The 15900-nt window shown below is 50.4% G+C and overlaps 1 protein-coding gene across 2 annotated transcripts in view; it reads right to left on the bottom strand.

The window, feature by feature from the left end:
- LOC147022703 (uncharacterized) overlaps positions 1-15900 on the bottom strand; it is a 156279-nt gene that overhangs the window by 133943 nt on the left and 6436 nt on the right. For both annotated transcript variants that reach the window (XM_085887484.1, XM_085887485.1), the window contains exons 3-4: positions 10929-11082; positions 9360-9515 (exon numbers count right to left, since the gene is read on the bottom strand). In XM_085887484.1, the coding sequence (XP_085743610.1) occupies positions 9360-9515; positions 10929-11038 (266 nt within the window). In that variant the 5' untranslated portion in view covers positions 11039-11082. The remainder of the gene's footprint in view (positions 1-9359; positions 9516-10928; positions 11083-15900) is intronic.

Genomic DNA, 15900 nt, shown 5'->3' with positions numbered 1-15900 from the left:
CCACGTCTCAACAGCCATCACACAACAACCACCAACCGCAACGCCGCTTCACAACCACAGCCACGACCTTTACCGTCACAACTCGCCCTCGCAACCATCGCATCACCATCATTCCCGCGCCGCTTGTGGGCACCGATACTGGACTCGTGCAGGGCGCGCACCGAGCAGCGGGTGCAGAGGCACAGCCTTTCCAAAGAAAACGGATCAAAAACGACTCACGCCCACTTCTGTTCCGTCCTATCGGCGAGCGTGGGGCGATTTGGCCCCGCCTCCAGGTGCGTCGGAGTGTGGTTGCTATATGCAGATTCGCGGATCAAAAAGCATTCACGCCCACTTTTCTTCTGTCCAATGGGGAGCCAGTCAGTCAGTGGAGTTGGGAAGAAGAAGCAGGGCAGTTTGGGAGTCGGTGGAGTTGGGAAGAGCCAGACAAGAGAGGAGTCGGAGAAGGCAGTTGGACGGAGCTGTGGAGAGTTGGAGAGGTGGCGGCGGCGAAGGCGGTCGAGGGGGTGCTCGTGTCAGAGTCGGTGAGCTGCGGAGGGGAGAGGCTGGCAACGCGACCGAGGTCGTGGTGGAGATGCTCGTCGCGGGACCCGAGACAGGGAGATATCCTCCTTCCCCCGAGCATCAACAACCCCCTCCTGTTTCCCCCCGCGCTGAGATAGTGCGAGAAGGGGGCCCCGTTCCCACCCCATACCAGGCAGTCCCAGCGAGGCCCGCGGAGTCGGGGCGCCAGCGCCATTTTGCGGCTCATCACCAGACGGGTAGGCTCGACGTGGTCTCGGCCCCAGGCCGTCTACCCCCCCTCATAGTGGAGGGTGGTCCCTTTTTCTTTTGCTTTGGGTATATGTGTTGTCGGCGCCGTCTGTGAAGTAAAACTGTATAAGTGTTGCCGTGTGTTCGGTAGTCGGTTAGCTCTGCATTGTCTTTCGCTTTTACATTTGTTTTTTGTGCATTATTGTGTGTTTCTTCTTCTTCTTTTACATTTGCTTTTGGTGTAATTGTATATGTGTGCTTTCCGTTCATCGTGAAATAAATGTGCTTTATGTTGAACTGTTTTCCCGCTTCGCTTCGTCTTTTCCTCTATTGAATCTCCATCTTACTTCACGTAAAGGGTTGGTCGTGGGCTAAAACGCCCGATAATTAATCGAACCGTCGAGGCCGACGATAACACCGCTCGGTTATCCCGATAGTACGGAACGGGTCGCTTAAAGCGGCCCGTGTCCGAAGTCGACCTGCGGCGAGGTGCGATCGCCCGGTCTACCCTCCATGTGGGTACTTAGGTAGGTCGAATTTGGCGAGCAACCCTATCCCACGCGGGGGGCCGATTGGCACGATCGTGGTGAGGCCGAAAGGTCCACCCGTGACTAGTTCCCGGCGTTAGTCCGAGAGGGTCACGACGGGATTGTCCGTCCGGTGGGCGACGTGCCGTGATTCGAGTTACGTGGCCGTTCGTACGCCGGCGGGCGCGAATCCGCAACACTGGTGTCAGGTCGTGCGATATAAACTCATCGCCCTCCTCGCGGCACTGGTATCAGAGAACGGGAAAACGGGCTCTCCTGTCTCCAGCTAAATTCACGGGAATCGGTCCAGGGGTGAGAGGAGCGACCCCCGATTCCCTCCAAATTACGAGCGATTCAAATTAACCTTTTACGAGAAATAAGATGGCGTCTCAAGGCGAGCGGGAGCCGGGGGTATTAGAAATGTATATGTGTAGTAATGTAGGATCCATGGTCCAGGATGAAAACCCCGAGCAGGAATTGTTGGTTGTGCAGGAACACGAACTCGCCCAACTGAACCCAGAGCCCGAAATAGGTGCGGCGGCGGCCGCGGTGTATGACACCTCCCCTCCCCCTCTCCGCCAAAACCTCCCGATCCTGGCCGAATCGGCTCGCCCAAGCGAACCCGACATGGCCCAGCTATTCGCCATGCTGGCGGCAATGACAGCGAGGATGGATACAAACACAAATGAAATGAAAAACGAAATAAAAGGCATGAACAAGCAAATGAACGAAATGAAAACGAAAATGGAAACAAACGCACTCGAAATGAAAGAGCTGCGGGGTGAGATGCAGAACATGGGCCAAAGCCTGCAGGCGGGCATGAAGGAAGTGGCCAGGGAGCTCTAAATGGCGACTCCACGTGTGGGAGCGAACGAGCTGGGAGGGATGTGCAACGGCTGTCGGGCCCGCGGTGGAGGCGGGTAAGGAGAAAATAATTCGGGGGACGTATTGGGCGAGAAGCGTGACGGAGACGTGCACGAGGGAGATAAGAGACGAGGTGAAAGTAATTGGGAGGGAGAGAAAAGAACAATTAATACGGAAAGCAAGGAGGAGGTACGCGGAGATCGTGAAAGAGCAAGGAGTGAAAAACAGGGAAGGACGGGAGCGACTTAAGGAGAAAGCAAGGTTGACCTACATAAAGATAAGGGAAAGACGCCAGAAAGAAGCAGAGGCTAATAGACACGAGGGGACAACAGAAACGAATAAATGTACAGAGACACGGGAGATGGGAACGAGAGGAGAGACTGCATGATAATGACGGGGTTAGAGACGCACACACACACAGAGGTAGTGGAGGACGATGAGGTTGAGCTCGCGGAGCGTGTAGGGACCCGGTGCGAGCAGCGGGATGGCCTCCTCCAGGAACGAGGGGAGGGAGTATGCCCCCTTGAGGCGAGTCACGACCAGGTGAGTTCGGTCGTGCTTTGCGAGTTCGAGGGGAGGAGTGCTGTGGACGGGTGCACGCCGAGCTTGGGGGGTATAGAGGCCCCGGAGACCCTTGTGGGGACACGAATCCCCAGTGTGGTTGTCCCGGTGTGTGTGGTGTCGAGGTGTGTGTTCACGAGTGTGGCGAAATGCGTGCTGCAACGCACGCATAGCGCGGGTCCAAGGGCGTGTGTGAGAGCCACCGGGTGGGTGACAAAGACCCCGTGTGTGAGTGGTGTGGTGGTAAGTGTGCAGAAGGGCGTGCTTCCCAGCACGCCGTGTGTGGATGAGGCACCGCGGATGAGTGCCCCCGCGTGTGTGAGTGAGGAACGGTGTATGAGTGAGGCACCACAAGCGAGTGCCCCCGCGTGTGTGAGTGGTATGGTTTGTGTGAGGGAAATGGCACGAGTGAGTGAAAGGCCGCGAGTGAGTGGAGCCACATGTGCAAGGGAAATTGCATGTGTGAGTGAGCGGCCGAGTGTGAGAGAGACAGCGTGTGCAAGGTCGTTGTGTGTAAGGGAGATGTCGGTCGGCATGTGTGAACATGCAGCCGCGTCTCCCGGTGTGAGTTTAATGGTGAGGTGTGTTGGCGTCGTAACACGTGGGAGTGCGTGTGTCGAATGGCGACGACGACGGCGACAGAAGAAAGAAAGCCGAGTAGCGGCTGTAGTTGTTTCGGGGACCATGCCGGGCTCACCCAGCAGCGAGCACGAGGTCCGTGCTGTGCAATGCACGAGGCCCCCACGTGCTCGCTTGCGAGAGTGAAGTCCCGGTCCGGAAACGGTCCGGAAACGCCAGCGGTGGATTTGCCGATCCCGCGGACGGACAAAGTTTAGGCAGGTAAATGGATTTGGACCGGACGGGTTCTCCACGCGATCGTGTGTGTTAAGCTCCAACGGGCAAAGCACATGTGTTCGCGTGGGGAACCCCTCGAGACGTGGGGCTTGTGTTTTTTTTATGCGCACGGTGACGTCATGGCTGCACGCGGGGTTGGAATCCCGCAGGAGGGGTATCCCTGCCGGATGGTACCGTCCAAGGAGGGACGAGGTACACGTTCAGCTGCATGACGTCACGGGCAGGTGCAAAGTGCGCGAGCTGTGAGTTACCGCGCTGGTGCTGCGCAATTAGAAAAAAAAAGAAAAAAAAAAGAACAGCAAGCCTCACTTTCGGGTGCACAGGATTCCTGGGCAAGGGGTGGAAGACCCCCTTGCCAGGGCACAGGATGGAAACTAGTTAGGGGGAAGGGTTAGCTTAGTTAGACCGACTTCATGGGGCAGGGGTAAGTCCTCATGGAGTCTGTGGAATGGATTAGTTAGAGGGATTGTAGTCAGATTTAGGTTGGGAAAATGGAGTATGGGATTATTTTGGAGACAGAGACAGACTTTGGATGTGTAGTGGGGACGTAGCTTCGCTACGTAGGTTAAATGGGACGTGCTATAGTTTAAGGGACGACGTGGGAGCACGAGTTAGTTAGGGGATGTAGTTAGAAGGATGGCAGAGTTCAGCGGTGAGTGTGTTGAAGAGTTGTTGGTGAGTGAAGTGGAAGCATGTGCTTGGTGAGTGAGTGAGGCCAGCGGGTCTGTGTGAGTGGAGCGAATGGGGAATGCATGGTGCGATGAGTGATTGGGGGGAGGAGTGACTCCCGCCCAAGGGACCCCGGGGTCAGTGTAGAGTGAGTCAGGGGGGTTAGTAAAATTGAAAAATGGAGGTCGTTTTGTTGTTGGTGGGAGTGTAGGCTCGAAACCCGTTTGGAGGGGTTCAGGAGCCCTGTTGACGGGCTGGGAGCGTGGCTGCGAAAAGTGAGTATCGCTGAGTGGGTACCCCGGGCACCAGGCTAGTCGGCCGTGGTAGGCCAAGGGCCCATGGGGGGCCGGGATAGCTTAGTGGGCACGGGTGCGCCTGCTTGGTGCGGGGGCCCGGGGCGCCATTAGCCGCGTGGGCAGTGTTGTGGGCACGGGTGACCCTCGGAAAGGGGCCCGGGAAGCCAGCCTGCCACGTGTGCGTTTCAGGGGAGGTGCCATGGGGGGCACTCCCCGGTGCTTAGGGAGCTGGTAAGCTCGGAGGCAGTGTAGTGCCCGGGGGTGCCATCGTCGGAGAATCGGCAGAGGGTCGTGCCTGCCAAAGGGAGCCACGTGTCCCAGCCATGAGACCGTGTGAGGGCACGGAGAGAAAATTGGGGGGCGAGGCCCGAAATTGTGAGGACACCAACACAGGCAACGGGAATCTGGGTTGTTAGAACCAATAGTTTAAGCGAGAGGCGCTTGTTGAAAGCCCCGGGGTAGTTTAACAGTTAAATGGTTAGGGTAGATTAGGAGATGTACCCCTCCGCACCATCCATCCCCTCGCTGTCGTTGTGGGCCGCTGGACCCACTTTGGTTATAGATCGCTGAACTCTGGGGAGGCCATCCTGAGGCTTCGTTGGGCCTCGGCACAGGACGCTAGCTCTCCCTTGTTCCCCTCCGGGAAGGGAACGTAGGGGTTGGGAGTAGGCAAGGTGACAGGATAGGTTAGCCGAACAAGGACAGTACAGGGGGTTAGGGGACGATTTATAGTGGGGAAGTAAAAATAAAAAAATAAGTTGGGGCTAAATTGGGGTTTGACAAATTAAGGGAGTGGGTATAGACAGTGACAGGCAAAAGCGATAGGTTGGGAGGGAGACCGTAGGGTAGGTCCGAGCCCGCCTTCCGAGTGGCCAGCACCACCGCACTCCCTCCACCAACCCCCACTGAACGGCAAAGGCTGGCCAGCTTCATCTGCTGGCTGTGTTGCTGTAAGGCCTGTGCCGGCCCACTTCATCTGCCGGCTGGCTGTTTTTCTTCAAGGCCTGTGCCGGCCCACTTCATCGGCAGCTGTTGTGTTGCTGCAAGGCCTGTGCCGGCCGGATCATCTGCAGCTGTGGTACTTCAAGGCCTGTGCCGGCCAGTTCATCTGCCGGCTGTGTTTGCCTGCAACGGCCTGGTTCTGCAGGCTGTGTTTGCCTGCTGCCTTTGCCATGCCATGCCATGCCCACTGCCCACGTTCACCAGCCCCGTTCAATTTTGCTTTGCCCCCCCCTGTTCATTTCCATGCGCGCCGGGATCATCGTAAAAGCAACAGTTTGCAAGCTGCAAGAACTGCCCTGTTGGCAGCTACAACACGGGCCTGCAGTGGCGGCCCGTGCACCGTGTTTGCGTCTATCCATTCATCCATCCATTCGTTGTGTTCATTGCGTGTGCCACTTGAGCTGGCACGGAGACTGCGTTTGTGCAGCCCATGCACCGTTGTGGTTCACTGCGTTCAGTTCAAACCATTCATCCATCCATTCGTTGTGTTCATTGCGTGTGCCACTTGAGCTGGCACGGAGACTGCGTTTGTGCAGCCCATGCACCGTTGTGGTTCACTGCGTTCAGTTCAAAAGGGAAGGCCTTGGACTGCGTGTGAGCAGCCGGCCACGTTCCCTGTCACCTGCATTGTTTGAGTCAGAGACTGCATGCGAGCAGCCTGGCTCCCTGCTAACTGCTTTCTTTTTGCAGAGTTCATTGATCCTGGGCCATGGTTTAGTGTAAAATTTGTAAGTTAAGGTTAAGATGTACTGTAAATATGAGTGTGCCCCCGCCATGTCTGTCCTAGCGCCGGCAATTTTATTTAAGTCGTCCGTGTGAGTGAGTTTGTTTAGGTAGTTACTCAGCCCTCAGGTTATTTATTTTGGGGACACGAATACCATGAATGTCGCACTCAGGGATCCGTAGGTAAAATGTACTCGGGGAAAACTACACATGATGGCACACAAAAATTTGACGACTCGGGACGAGTCTGTAAAAAGGGGAGGGGGTAGTGTTGTGGTTGACGAAATTCGCAAACCACCATTCAGGTCCCTTAGGTGAGATATCTCTGTAAGTATATGTGTAGTTAGGCCCAAACCCGTTGTTTCGAGGGAATAAATGTCATTCATTCGGGCTGCGACCCCTCTAGATAGCCGTTTTTCTTTTACTATCTTTATTTTGGACCAGCCGCCATTACTACCACCACCAACCATGTCTCAACAGCCATCACACAACAACCACCATCCGCAACGCCGGTTCACAACCACAGCCACGACCTTTACCGTCACAACTCGCCCTCGCAACCATCGCATCACCGTCATTCCCGCGCCGCTTGTGGGCACCGATACTGGACTCGTGCAGGGCGCGCACCGAGCAGCGGGTGCAGAGGCACAGCCTTTCCGAAGAAAACGGATCAAAAACGACTCACGCCCACTTCTGTTCCGTCCTATCGGCGAGCGTGGGGCGATTTGGCCCCGCCTCCAGGTGCGTCGGAGTGTGGTCGCTATATGCAGATTCGCGGATCAAAAAGCATTCACACCCACTTTTCTTCTGTCCAATGGGGAGCCAGTCAGTCGGTGGAGTTGGGAAAAAGAAGCAGGGCAGTTTGGGAGTCGGTGGAGTTGGGAAGAGCCAGACAAGAGAGGAGTCGGAGAAGGCAGTTGGACGGAGCTGTGGAGAGTTGGAGAGGTGGCGGCGGCGAAGGCGGTCGAGGGGGTGCTCGTGTCAGAGTCAGGGAGCTGCGGAGGGGAGAGGCCGGCAACGCGACCGAGGTCGTGGTGGAGACGCTCGTCGCGGGACCCGAGACAGGGAGATATCCTCCTTCCCCCGAGCATCAACAACCCCCTCCTGTTTCCCCCCGCGCTGAGATAGTGCGAGAAGGGGGCCCCGTTCCCACCCCATACCAGGCAGTCCCAGCGAGGCCCGCGGAGTCGGGGCGCCAGCGCCATTTTGCGGCTCATCACCAGACGGGTAGGCTCGACGTGGTCTCGGCCCCAGGCCGTCTACCCCCCCCCCCTCATAGTGGAGGGTGGTCCCTTTTTCTTTTGCTTTGGGTATATGTGTTGTCAGCGCCGTCTGTGAAGTAAAACTGTATAAGTGTTGCCGTGTGCTCGGTAGTCGGTTAGCTCTGCATTGTCTTTTGCTTTTACATTTGCTTTTTGTGCATTATTGTGTGTTTCTTCTTCTTCTTTTACATTTGCTTTTGGTGTAATTGTATATGTGTGCTTTCCGTTCATCGCGAAATAAATGTGCTTTATGTTGAACTGTTTTCCCGTTTCGCTTCGTCTTTTCCTTCATTGAATCTCCATCTTACTTCACGTAAAGGGTTGGTCGTGGGCTAAAACGCCCGATAATTAATCGAACCGTCGAGGCCGACGATAACACCGCTCGGTTATCCCGATAGTACGGAACGGGTCGCTTAAAGTGGCCCGTGTCCGAAGTCGACCTGCGGCGAGGTGCGATCGCCCGGTCTACCCTCCGTGTGGGTACTTAGGTAGGCCGAATTTGGCGAGCAACCCTATCCCACGCGGGGGGCCGATTGGCACGATCGTGGTGAGGCCGAAAGGTCCACCCGTGACTAGTTCCCGGCGTTAGTCCGAGATGGTCACGACGGGATTGGCCGTCCGGTGGGCGACGTGCCGCGATTCGAGTTACGTGGCCGTTCGCATGCCGGCGGGCGCGAATCCGCAACAATATATATATATATATATATATATATATATATATATATATATATATATATATATATATATATATATATATGTATATATATGTATATATATATATATATATGTATATATATGTATGTATATATATATGTATATATATATATGTATATATATATATATATATATATATATATATATATATATATATATATATATATATATATATATATATATATATACATGTGTATGTGTATATATATATATATATATATATATATATATATATATATATATATATATATATATATATATAGATATATTTATGTAGATATGTAGTGGCGTGCGCCTGTAATCCGGCTACTCGGAGGCTTGGGTTGGAGGATCGCTTGATGACCTGGTATACGCGCTATGAGAGGGTGGAGGGCAGCCCGGAATCATGGCGAAACCCAATCCTTATCCCTGTGTCGAAAGACGTGACCAGGGTTGTGTCAGGAAGGGCATCCGGCATAAAACCTGTGCCAAATCAGTATGCGGATCATAACGGATGATCCGCTGTGTCGACCCCTAACGGGAGCAGCCGAAAGTCAAACAACAACAACAACAACAACAACAACAACAACAACAACAACAACAACAACAATATATATATACACACACACACACATACACATCATGATATCTCAAAAAACTTGTGGACAATTTGGCTTGGTGACAAGAACAAGCCGATTAGATTTTGGTTCAGGTCTTTATTCAGATCCAGCCTATCAGTGGATACAAAACGTAAATTGTTCAGCCTGGTGGGGGAATGATGTATGCACTCTCCCGAGTGCCGTTCTACTTTTTATTTAACACATTCAGATGAAGTAAAAACAACCCTGAATTCATTGAAGATACACACTAGTCCCATGACACAACCTCAAATTGATAACTGATTCAAATGTAATTACAAGACAATTTGTTTGTCAGACCAAAATAGTAACTGTAAAAAGAGCCAAGTTATTTGTTTTCATGGAGAAAATAGATTAGTGTTTTAAAGTGACATGAACTTCTTTCGTTCCCTCATTTCCTTTCAGAGCAAAGTTTAATCTCTCTTTTGCGCAAATAACATGTAGACTGCCCCATATAATAAATCAAAATGTAAATCTACATTGAAAGGGCATTGTGCAGACAATCGTAATACTGACGTGGCCTTCGGGAAGTCCAGTTTGGTTACATCAGCCTGTAAATGCTCCACATTCTGCACACTCTTTTTCTCTGGAAGTATGTTTTCCAAAACCTTCTTCACACAATCCACTGTTGTAACATGGGTTGCAGAATCTGCAATCTTTCCTGCAAAGGGACTGATGAATGAACACAATTAAGTGCTTCATCGAAAAATGTTATTCAAAGACATGGATCACATCTCAGAGATTGGGACATCAGAGGATCATCAAGTTGTTGCAATAATAATACTATAACGGGTTTCCGGAGTGAGTGTGTTGAAGTGCACGCGGGGTTATGGTCGGACCCGCCGCTTGACCATTGTCCCTAAAACCGGAAGCCACGGATAACTCCATAGCCCGAAAGGGTTGTTAAGCAACTGTGGATGCCAGTTGAGGTCATTAAATCTATCAGGGTCCCGTGCCCATTGTCGCATTACCTTATTCTAATGATTTAATTATCCCAACCGGGAACCATGTTCTCAACGTCCACCAATTTCCTTCTTATACATGGCAGAGTGAACCATGGATGAACGTTTGTTATCCTACTGGAGCGAATCACTGCAATTCAACTTCCCATCGATTCATTATGAACACATGATGTCACCCCAATGACGGAAAAGGAAAACTGGGCAGGTTTGAAAACAGTTCCCCAAAGAAAGGCATATATTTCCAGTCACAATGTCCAAAGCATGTATTTATTGAAAGCATTAGTCAAGCAATAGTCAAACCATAGTCAAACTCCAATCAAGTATTGTCAAATGCAAAATTGGTCAAGGAATACAGACAGGCAAAGACATGTGAGAAAACAAGTTACCCTGAGCACTTAAGAAGCCCCAACAACAATCTTACATATTTCTATACATCAGAGGACAGGCGCATCATCACAATCATCTGGGAAAGTACAAAGACAGAACGAGAAGATTATAAGAAGAGCTTTGTTTGGTTCTGACTCCTGACTCACTGCACACAGACAGGTGGGTCTGTGTTGGTCTCAAGTGAAGGGCAGGAAAGGTGGGGGGGAGATAGAGGATATTGGGAGTGTCGGTAGGGTGTCAGAATATGGTGTGTAGTGGTTGGAAACACCGGGTGAAATATCTCGAGCTGCTTGTTCAGGGAGTTGAGTTGAGACGTAAAACTGTACGTGCACTGAGGGTGGAGAAGGAGGCCGATGTGTGAAGAATCTGTGATGGGGTAGAGCATCAACTGTGGTTAAGTGATTCTGCTCCTGCTTACAGAGGAATTTGTGCATTGCGTTCCACCAAGCCCATCCCTTCGTGTGCTGCAGTTGGAGCGGAAGGTGGTGGGCTCTCGACAGAGGAGTCCAAAGTGAAGTCCCGCTGCACCAGTTACTTTTAGCAACTGTACCAGGCTGACTAACCAGCTGTTGAGTTGGAAGTCAGGGTTTTAACCATCCCTTTTGCTATTCCAGAATGTTGATACATCATCCAACACACAAAACGAGGAGAGGTCCCGTCATTGTCCCTCCACATCCCTAATTAAGCACAAAAGCCAAGAGGAGAGATAGGCAGATGAAGATAGAAAGAGACAGACCTGATGCCTGCACTGAGTTCCAGCACATGGAGTCCATCCAGCTGTGGGAGCAAAGAGAGCATCTCCAAATCTTCTTCACTGCAGATCACATCAGCCTCCGATTGCAGCATCGTGTCCTTCAGTTTATGAGCGATGCACAAGGATCACTCGGTCTCTGGTGGAAAACACTTTGGTCAATGTCTCGTACATCAAAATTTTGTTTGATTTCCTTAAAATCTGTTTCATTCATTATTACAAAAAAAAGGGGAACATTACTTCATGTTCGGCTACTATGTAAAAGAAGGCAATTCTCTGCATGTACTTGACGTATGTGTGTGTACATCTGGAAATCAGTGAAAAAAATAGTGGAAACGCCTCTACACCCACCTGGAAGAACCAGGTAACCACTGGAGGCATGAAGACCCATGAAATATGTAAATTAACCGATAGTATGAACAAACTTGTGAAAGCAGCATACAGTGATCATTCCTACCAATTTACATATAAATTGTGTGAATACTCTTTGAGAATTAGTGAAAAGTAGCGATGTTGGAATCGTAATGACGTTTGACCTTTGAATTGACCAACTTAACAAGCAATTTTTTAATGAGATTTGCAAGGCATCAGGAGGCCTTGGTCCTCAGAAGTTCCCAAAATCTGGTTAAAATAGGACGATTACCTTTCGCAGCATGGGTGAAGAAGGTTGTGATCGATTTTCATCAGAATTGTGTGAAGTTTCAGAGAAAATAGCAAATACATATTTATTTATTTATTTTATTTTTTGGGGGGTAACGTCCAACACCCATCCTTCCACACCATTTGACCCAGATTTTTTTTTAATAACGTGAATAAACTTCAGTTCGTTATGGATGATGAAGTTTGTGGTCGAGTTTCATTAAAATGGTGTGTTTTATTTCAGAGGTTAGGTTTGGTGTGGGAGCATGTGCCGGAGCAGTGCGTCGCCGTGTCCACTTACTGTCGTTACACCAGGGATCCCTGTCTGGGAATCCCCCTGGCAGATACCTGGCCCATCCCCATCCCCTTGAGATGTCAATCAACCTGTTGCAATCAAGAGGCACACAGTCGTCCTGTTGGCCTTCTCCACTCACAAAGCTCCCTCGCTGAGAGAATCTGGTGAGCAGGATCAGCATCAGGAAATCAAGTCGCATGGCCATTCAGCTGCAGCTGACGCTCAATGATTATACAGGTAACAAATCTCATTTGAGTCTCTCTCAGCAACTGCTTGTTTGCCATAAAGACTGACCAGCGATAGCCAAGGATTCTTCAAAGAGTGCTGAAGGAGTTCAGTCTTCCTCTCGGATCCTTTGTCAGAGTCCAAGTCTCACATCTGTAGAGCAAGATCGGAAGCACCAATGACTTGAAGACTCAGACTTTCGTCCTGCATAGGTACCGTCAGTGCCACACAACATATCGTTGAATCCAAGATACCCTTGGCCTGACCCAGAAGTCTGTTGACCTCCGGCTCACAACCTGTGGAGACATGAATATCACTGCCAAGGTAAGTGAATCTCACCATTTTCTGAATCTCCTCACCCTTCAGGTACAGACAAGATGGCAGCATCCAATATGTCATTGAAAACCTGGATCATTGTTTTGACCCAGGAAACCTGAAGTCCCAGCGGCTCCGATTCCTCATTCAGTGCCTCTCGGGCCCCTACCAGGACATCCAGTGTTTTTTCAAGGATGACTGCATTATCTGCGAAATCAAGGTCAGAGATCTTGACATTCCCAAATGATGCACCCCAGCTTTATCTCTCGGACTTGCTCCACAGAATCAGTCCATACAAGCAATGAAAAGTGTGGGGACCAGTGCACACCACTGCTGACACCAGGAACAACTGAAAATAAGTCAGAGATGGAACCGCCACACCTCAAAGCACTCTCAGTAACAGAGTGTAGTTCAGAAATCAGACCAATCAACTTTGGTGGTACCCAGCAAAAACCGAGAATCCTCCAGAGGGCATCCTGATTCACTGAATTGAATGCTTTGCAGAGATTAACAGAGGCTACAAGCAGCCCATGCCAAAACTCTCGACTGCATTTGGTGAGGACTCGGAGAGCAAGGATACAGTAATTTGATGACCTCTTTGGAGTGAAGCCTATCTGCTCTGGACACTGGTGATCGAGCAGATGGTGGCGAATCCCATCAATAATTATTCGAGCAAAGACCTTGCCCGGCACTGAGAGCAGCATCACCCCTCGGTCGTTGTTGCAGTCTTGGCGATCACCCTCTCCCTTTACAGAGAGGGAAAACAAGTCCCTTTCCAGGGAGGGGCACTCAGATGGGATGATGCCTGTGCTCCAAGCAGAGCAGAGAACTGCATGCAGTGATACCAGGACAGCATTCCCACTGGCCTTGAGAAGTTCAGCATGGATGCCACAGATCCAAGGGCCTTAACGCCTTTCAACTGGTTCACCGCAGCCTGTGTTTCCACAAACAAAGGAGGTTCACAGTTTATTGAAGGGTCAGTAATGGGGATAGTTATACTCCTGACATCTAACTCATCAGCCAGTGGGTCAGCCTGGTGCAGTCACTCAAAGTAACCGGCCCAGCAGGCCTTCACGTCGGATACCTTTGTCAAGAGTCCACCAACCTCTGCTCTAAAAGCAGCATGCCGAGGGATGGGATTAGAGGAACACAATGCACAAATTCCTCTGTAAGCAGGATGAGAATCATTTGTCCACAGGTGATGCTCTACCCCCTCACAGATTCCTTGCACAGAGGCCTCCTTATCCACCCGAAGCACACTTCCAGTTTTAGACCTCAACTCCGTGAACAGCTCAGCTCTGTCATAAGCCTGGCCCTGTTACGCGTGTCAAAAGTATTTATTGTGCCTTGGGAGACAAATTTCCTCTTCACCCGATAGTGGATTCAAAGACATCTGCTGGCAACATCAAGGATGGTGGTCTTGAAGGCACTCCACAACTCTTCAGGATTTCCCACAGCACCCAGCCCCCCAAATCTCCACTTTGAGTGTTTGAAAACTCCTCAGCTGCCCTCCTATTCTTGAGCTTGTCAACATCCAACCCAGACTGGAATGGTACAATTCTCCTGGATTTATGCTGCAACTTCAGAGATGTCACAACGAGCCTGTGGTAGATATTGAGTAACTGAGCACCCTGCAGTTCTGATGCACCCCGCATTGCATCCCCCAAAACTAGAAGAGTATTTTATCTGGGGCACAGATCAACCATGGACTCCAGCATGGCAAAGAATGCCTCCTTCACGGTAAGATCGCTCGCTTCAGTCGGAGCATAAACAGAGACCAAGGAAATGACACCCAAGGATGATGAGTCCTCAGTCTCTTAATATGCTCGTTGACGGGTGTTACCTTAATTAACATGGGAGTGAACTTATTGGACACAGCCACAGCAACTCCTTGGGTCTAATCAGCATCAGACGGAGCAGAACAGTAGTAGGTGTAACCACCCAACATGATCTCACCACTATCCGGTCTCTGAACATCAGAGAGTGCTGCAATACCGATGTTCAAGCACTGTAGCTCAGATGATAGCAGAGACAGGTGATCATCTTCTCTGAGGGATAGGACATTCCAAGTACCTCCCCAAAGGGACAACCTCAGGTTAACCTGTGCAGACTGCCGTCTGAATGACACCTCAGCACCAATCTGCCACACACTACTGCCACACACAACCGGGAAGGTTACCCCATATTTTTCCTTCAATCATCAAAGAGTGGGGGTCCCGAAGGGTTTCCCCAATCCCGTCATCTGGTGAGTTGCCCTGTGAAGATCAGCAGCACAGGTTGAACTCCCACAGTTTGGGTTTTCAGTTTTCTTTGTGTTTTTAGTGTGTTTTGGCATGTGAAGTGTTTTATGGCGGCTGGAGCACAAATCCTGCCACTATCCTCCGAGGAAAGGTTCCCCACTGCAGGAGGACGTCCGCAGATGCATTTGGGCACCATATATGGATGGCTGTTGGCTCACATGGAGCTCCTCTGCCCTTTGACAGGTTTTGTTTTGGTCCTGCTGGGTGTCCATATCCATACATCCTCCTCACTTGGAAACCTGGTGGGGGAGACTGTTTAGTCGCCGACAATCTGACAATGAAACAGGTAAGTACAGGTTTCCTTGGTACCTGTAACAAGTCACAGATCTGATCTGGCCTGATCTAACAATCAGTTTCAGAGAAGATATCAAATACCTATTTTGGGGGGGTCAAATCTGGACCCACTTTCACCAACCTCCCCTTCCATCCCCTTCGATATTGATATTATTTTTTAATGCTGTGAACACACTTTGTTGCATCACAGGTGACGAAGGTTGTGGTCAAGTTTCATCTAAATTGTGTGTTTAGTTTCGGAGAAGAAGATACGATTGCTTACATACTGACTGACGGACACACCGCACGATGCTAATACCTCACCCAAACAATTTTTTGTTCCAGGTGAGCCTAAAGAAAATGGCTGGACCAATCTTCATCAAACTTTGCATACATGCTGGCAGGAATGGGTATTACAAGTATTACTCGTTATATTTTCTTCTTGAGGTAAGAGTTGCAGAGAAGAGAGTTTCGGCAGGGGCTGCTTGCAGCATATGTTGATCTCTGCAAAGTATTTGATTTACTGAATTGGGATGCCCTCTGGAGGATTCTTGGTCTTTGTGGGGTGCCACCAAAACAGATCAATCTCATGTCTGAACTGTACTTTGGGGCTGAGAGTGCTGTGAGATGTGATGATACCATCTCTGACTATTTCCAGTTGTTACTGGAGTTCCTCAGGGGTGTGTACTGGCCCCCACACTTTTCAGCACTTGTGTGGACCTGATTCTGGGGAGGATGTCGGAGAGATCAAGCTGCACTGCATCGTTTGGGAATGTCAGGATCTCTGACCTTGATTTCGCAGATAATACCCTTTTGGGGCCCTTGAGGTGATGAATGAGGAGTCAGAGCCACTGGGATTACGGGTTTCCGAGGTCAAAATTAAGATCCAGGCTTTCTATGACATCTTGGA

This window comes from Eptatretus burgeri, chromosome 7, assembly GCF_056783735.1.
Source record: "Eptatretus burgeri isolate ZD-2024b chromosome 7, Ebu_testis_v1, whole genome shotgun sequence".
Lineage (NCBI taxonomy): Eukaryota > Metazoa > Chordata > Myxini > Myxiniformes > Myxinidae > Eptatretus > Eptatretus burgeri.
The sequence above is the reverse complement of the archived record's forward strand: the minus strand, read 5'-3'. Positions and strand labels throughout refer to the sequence as shown.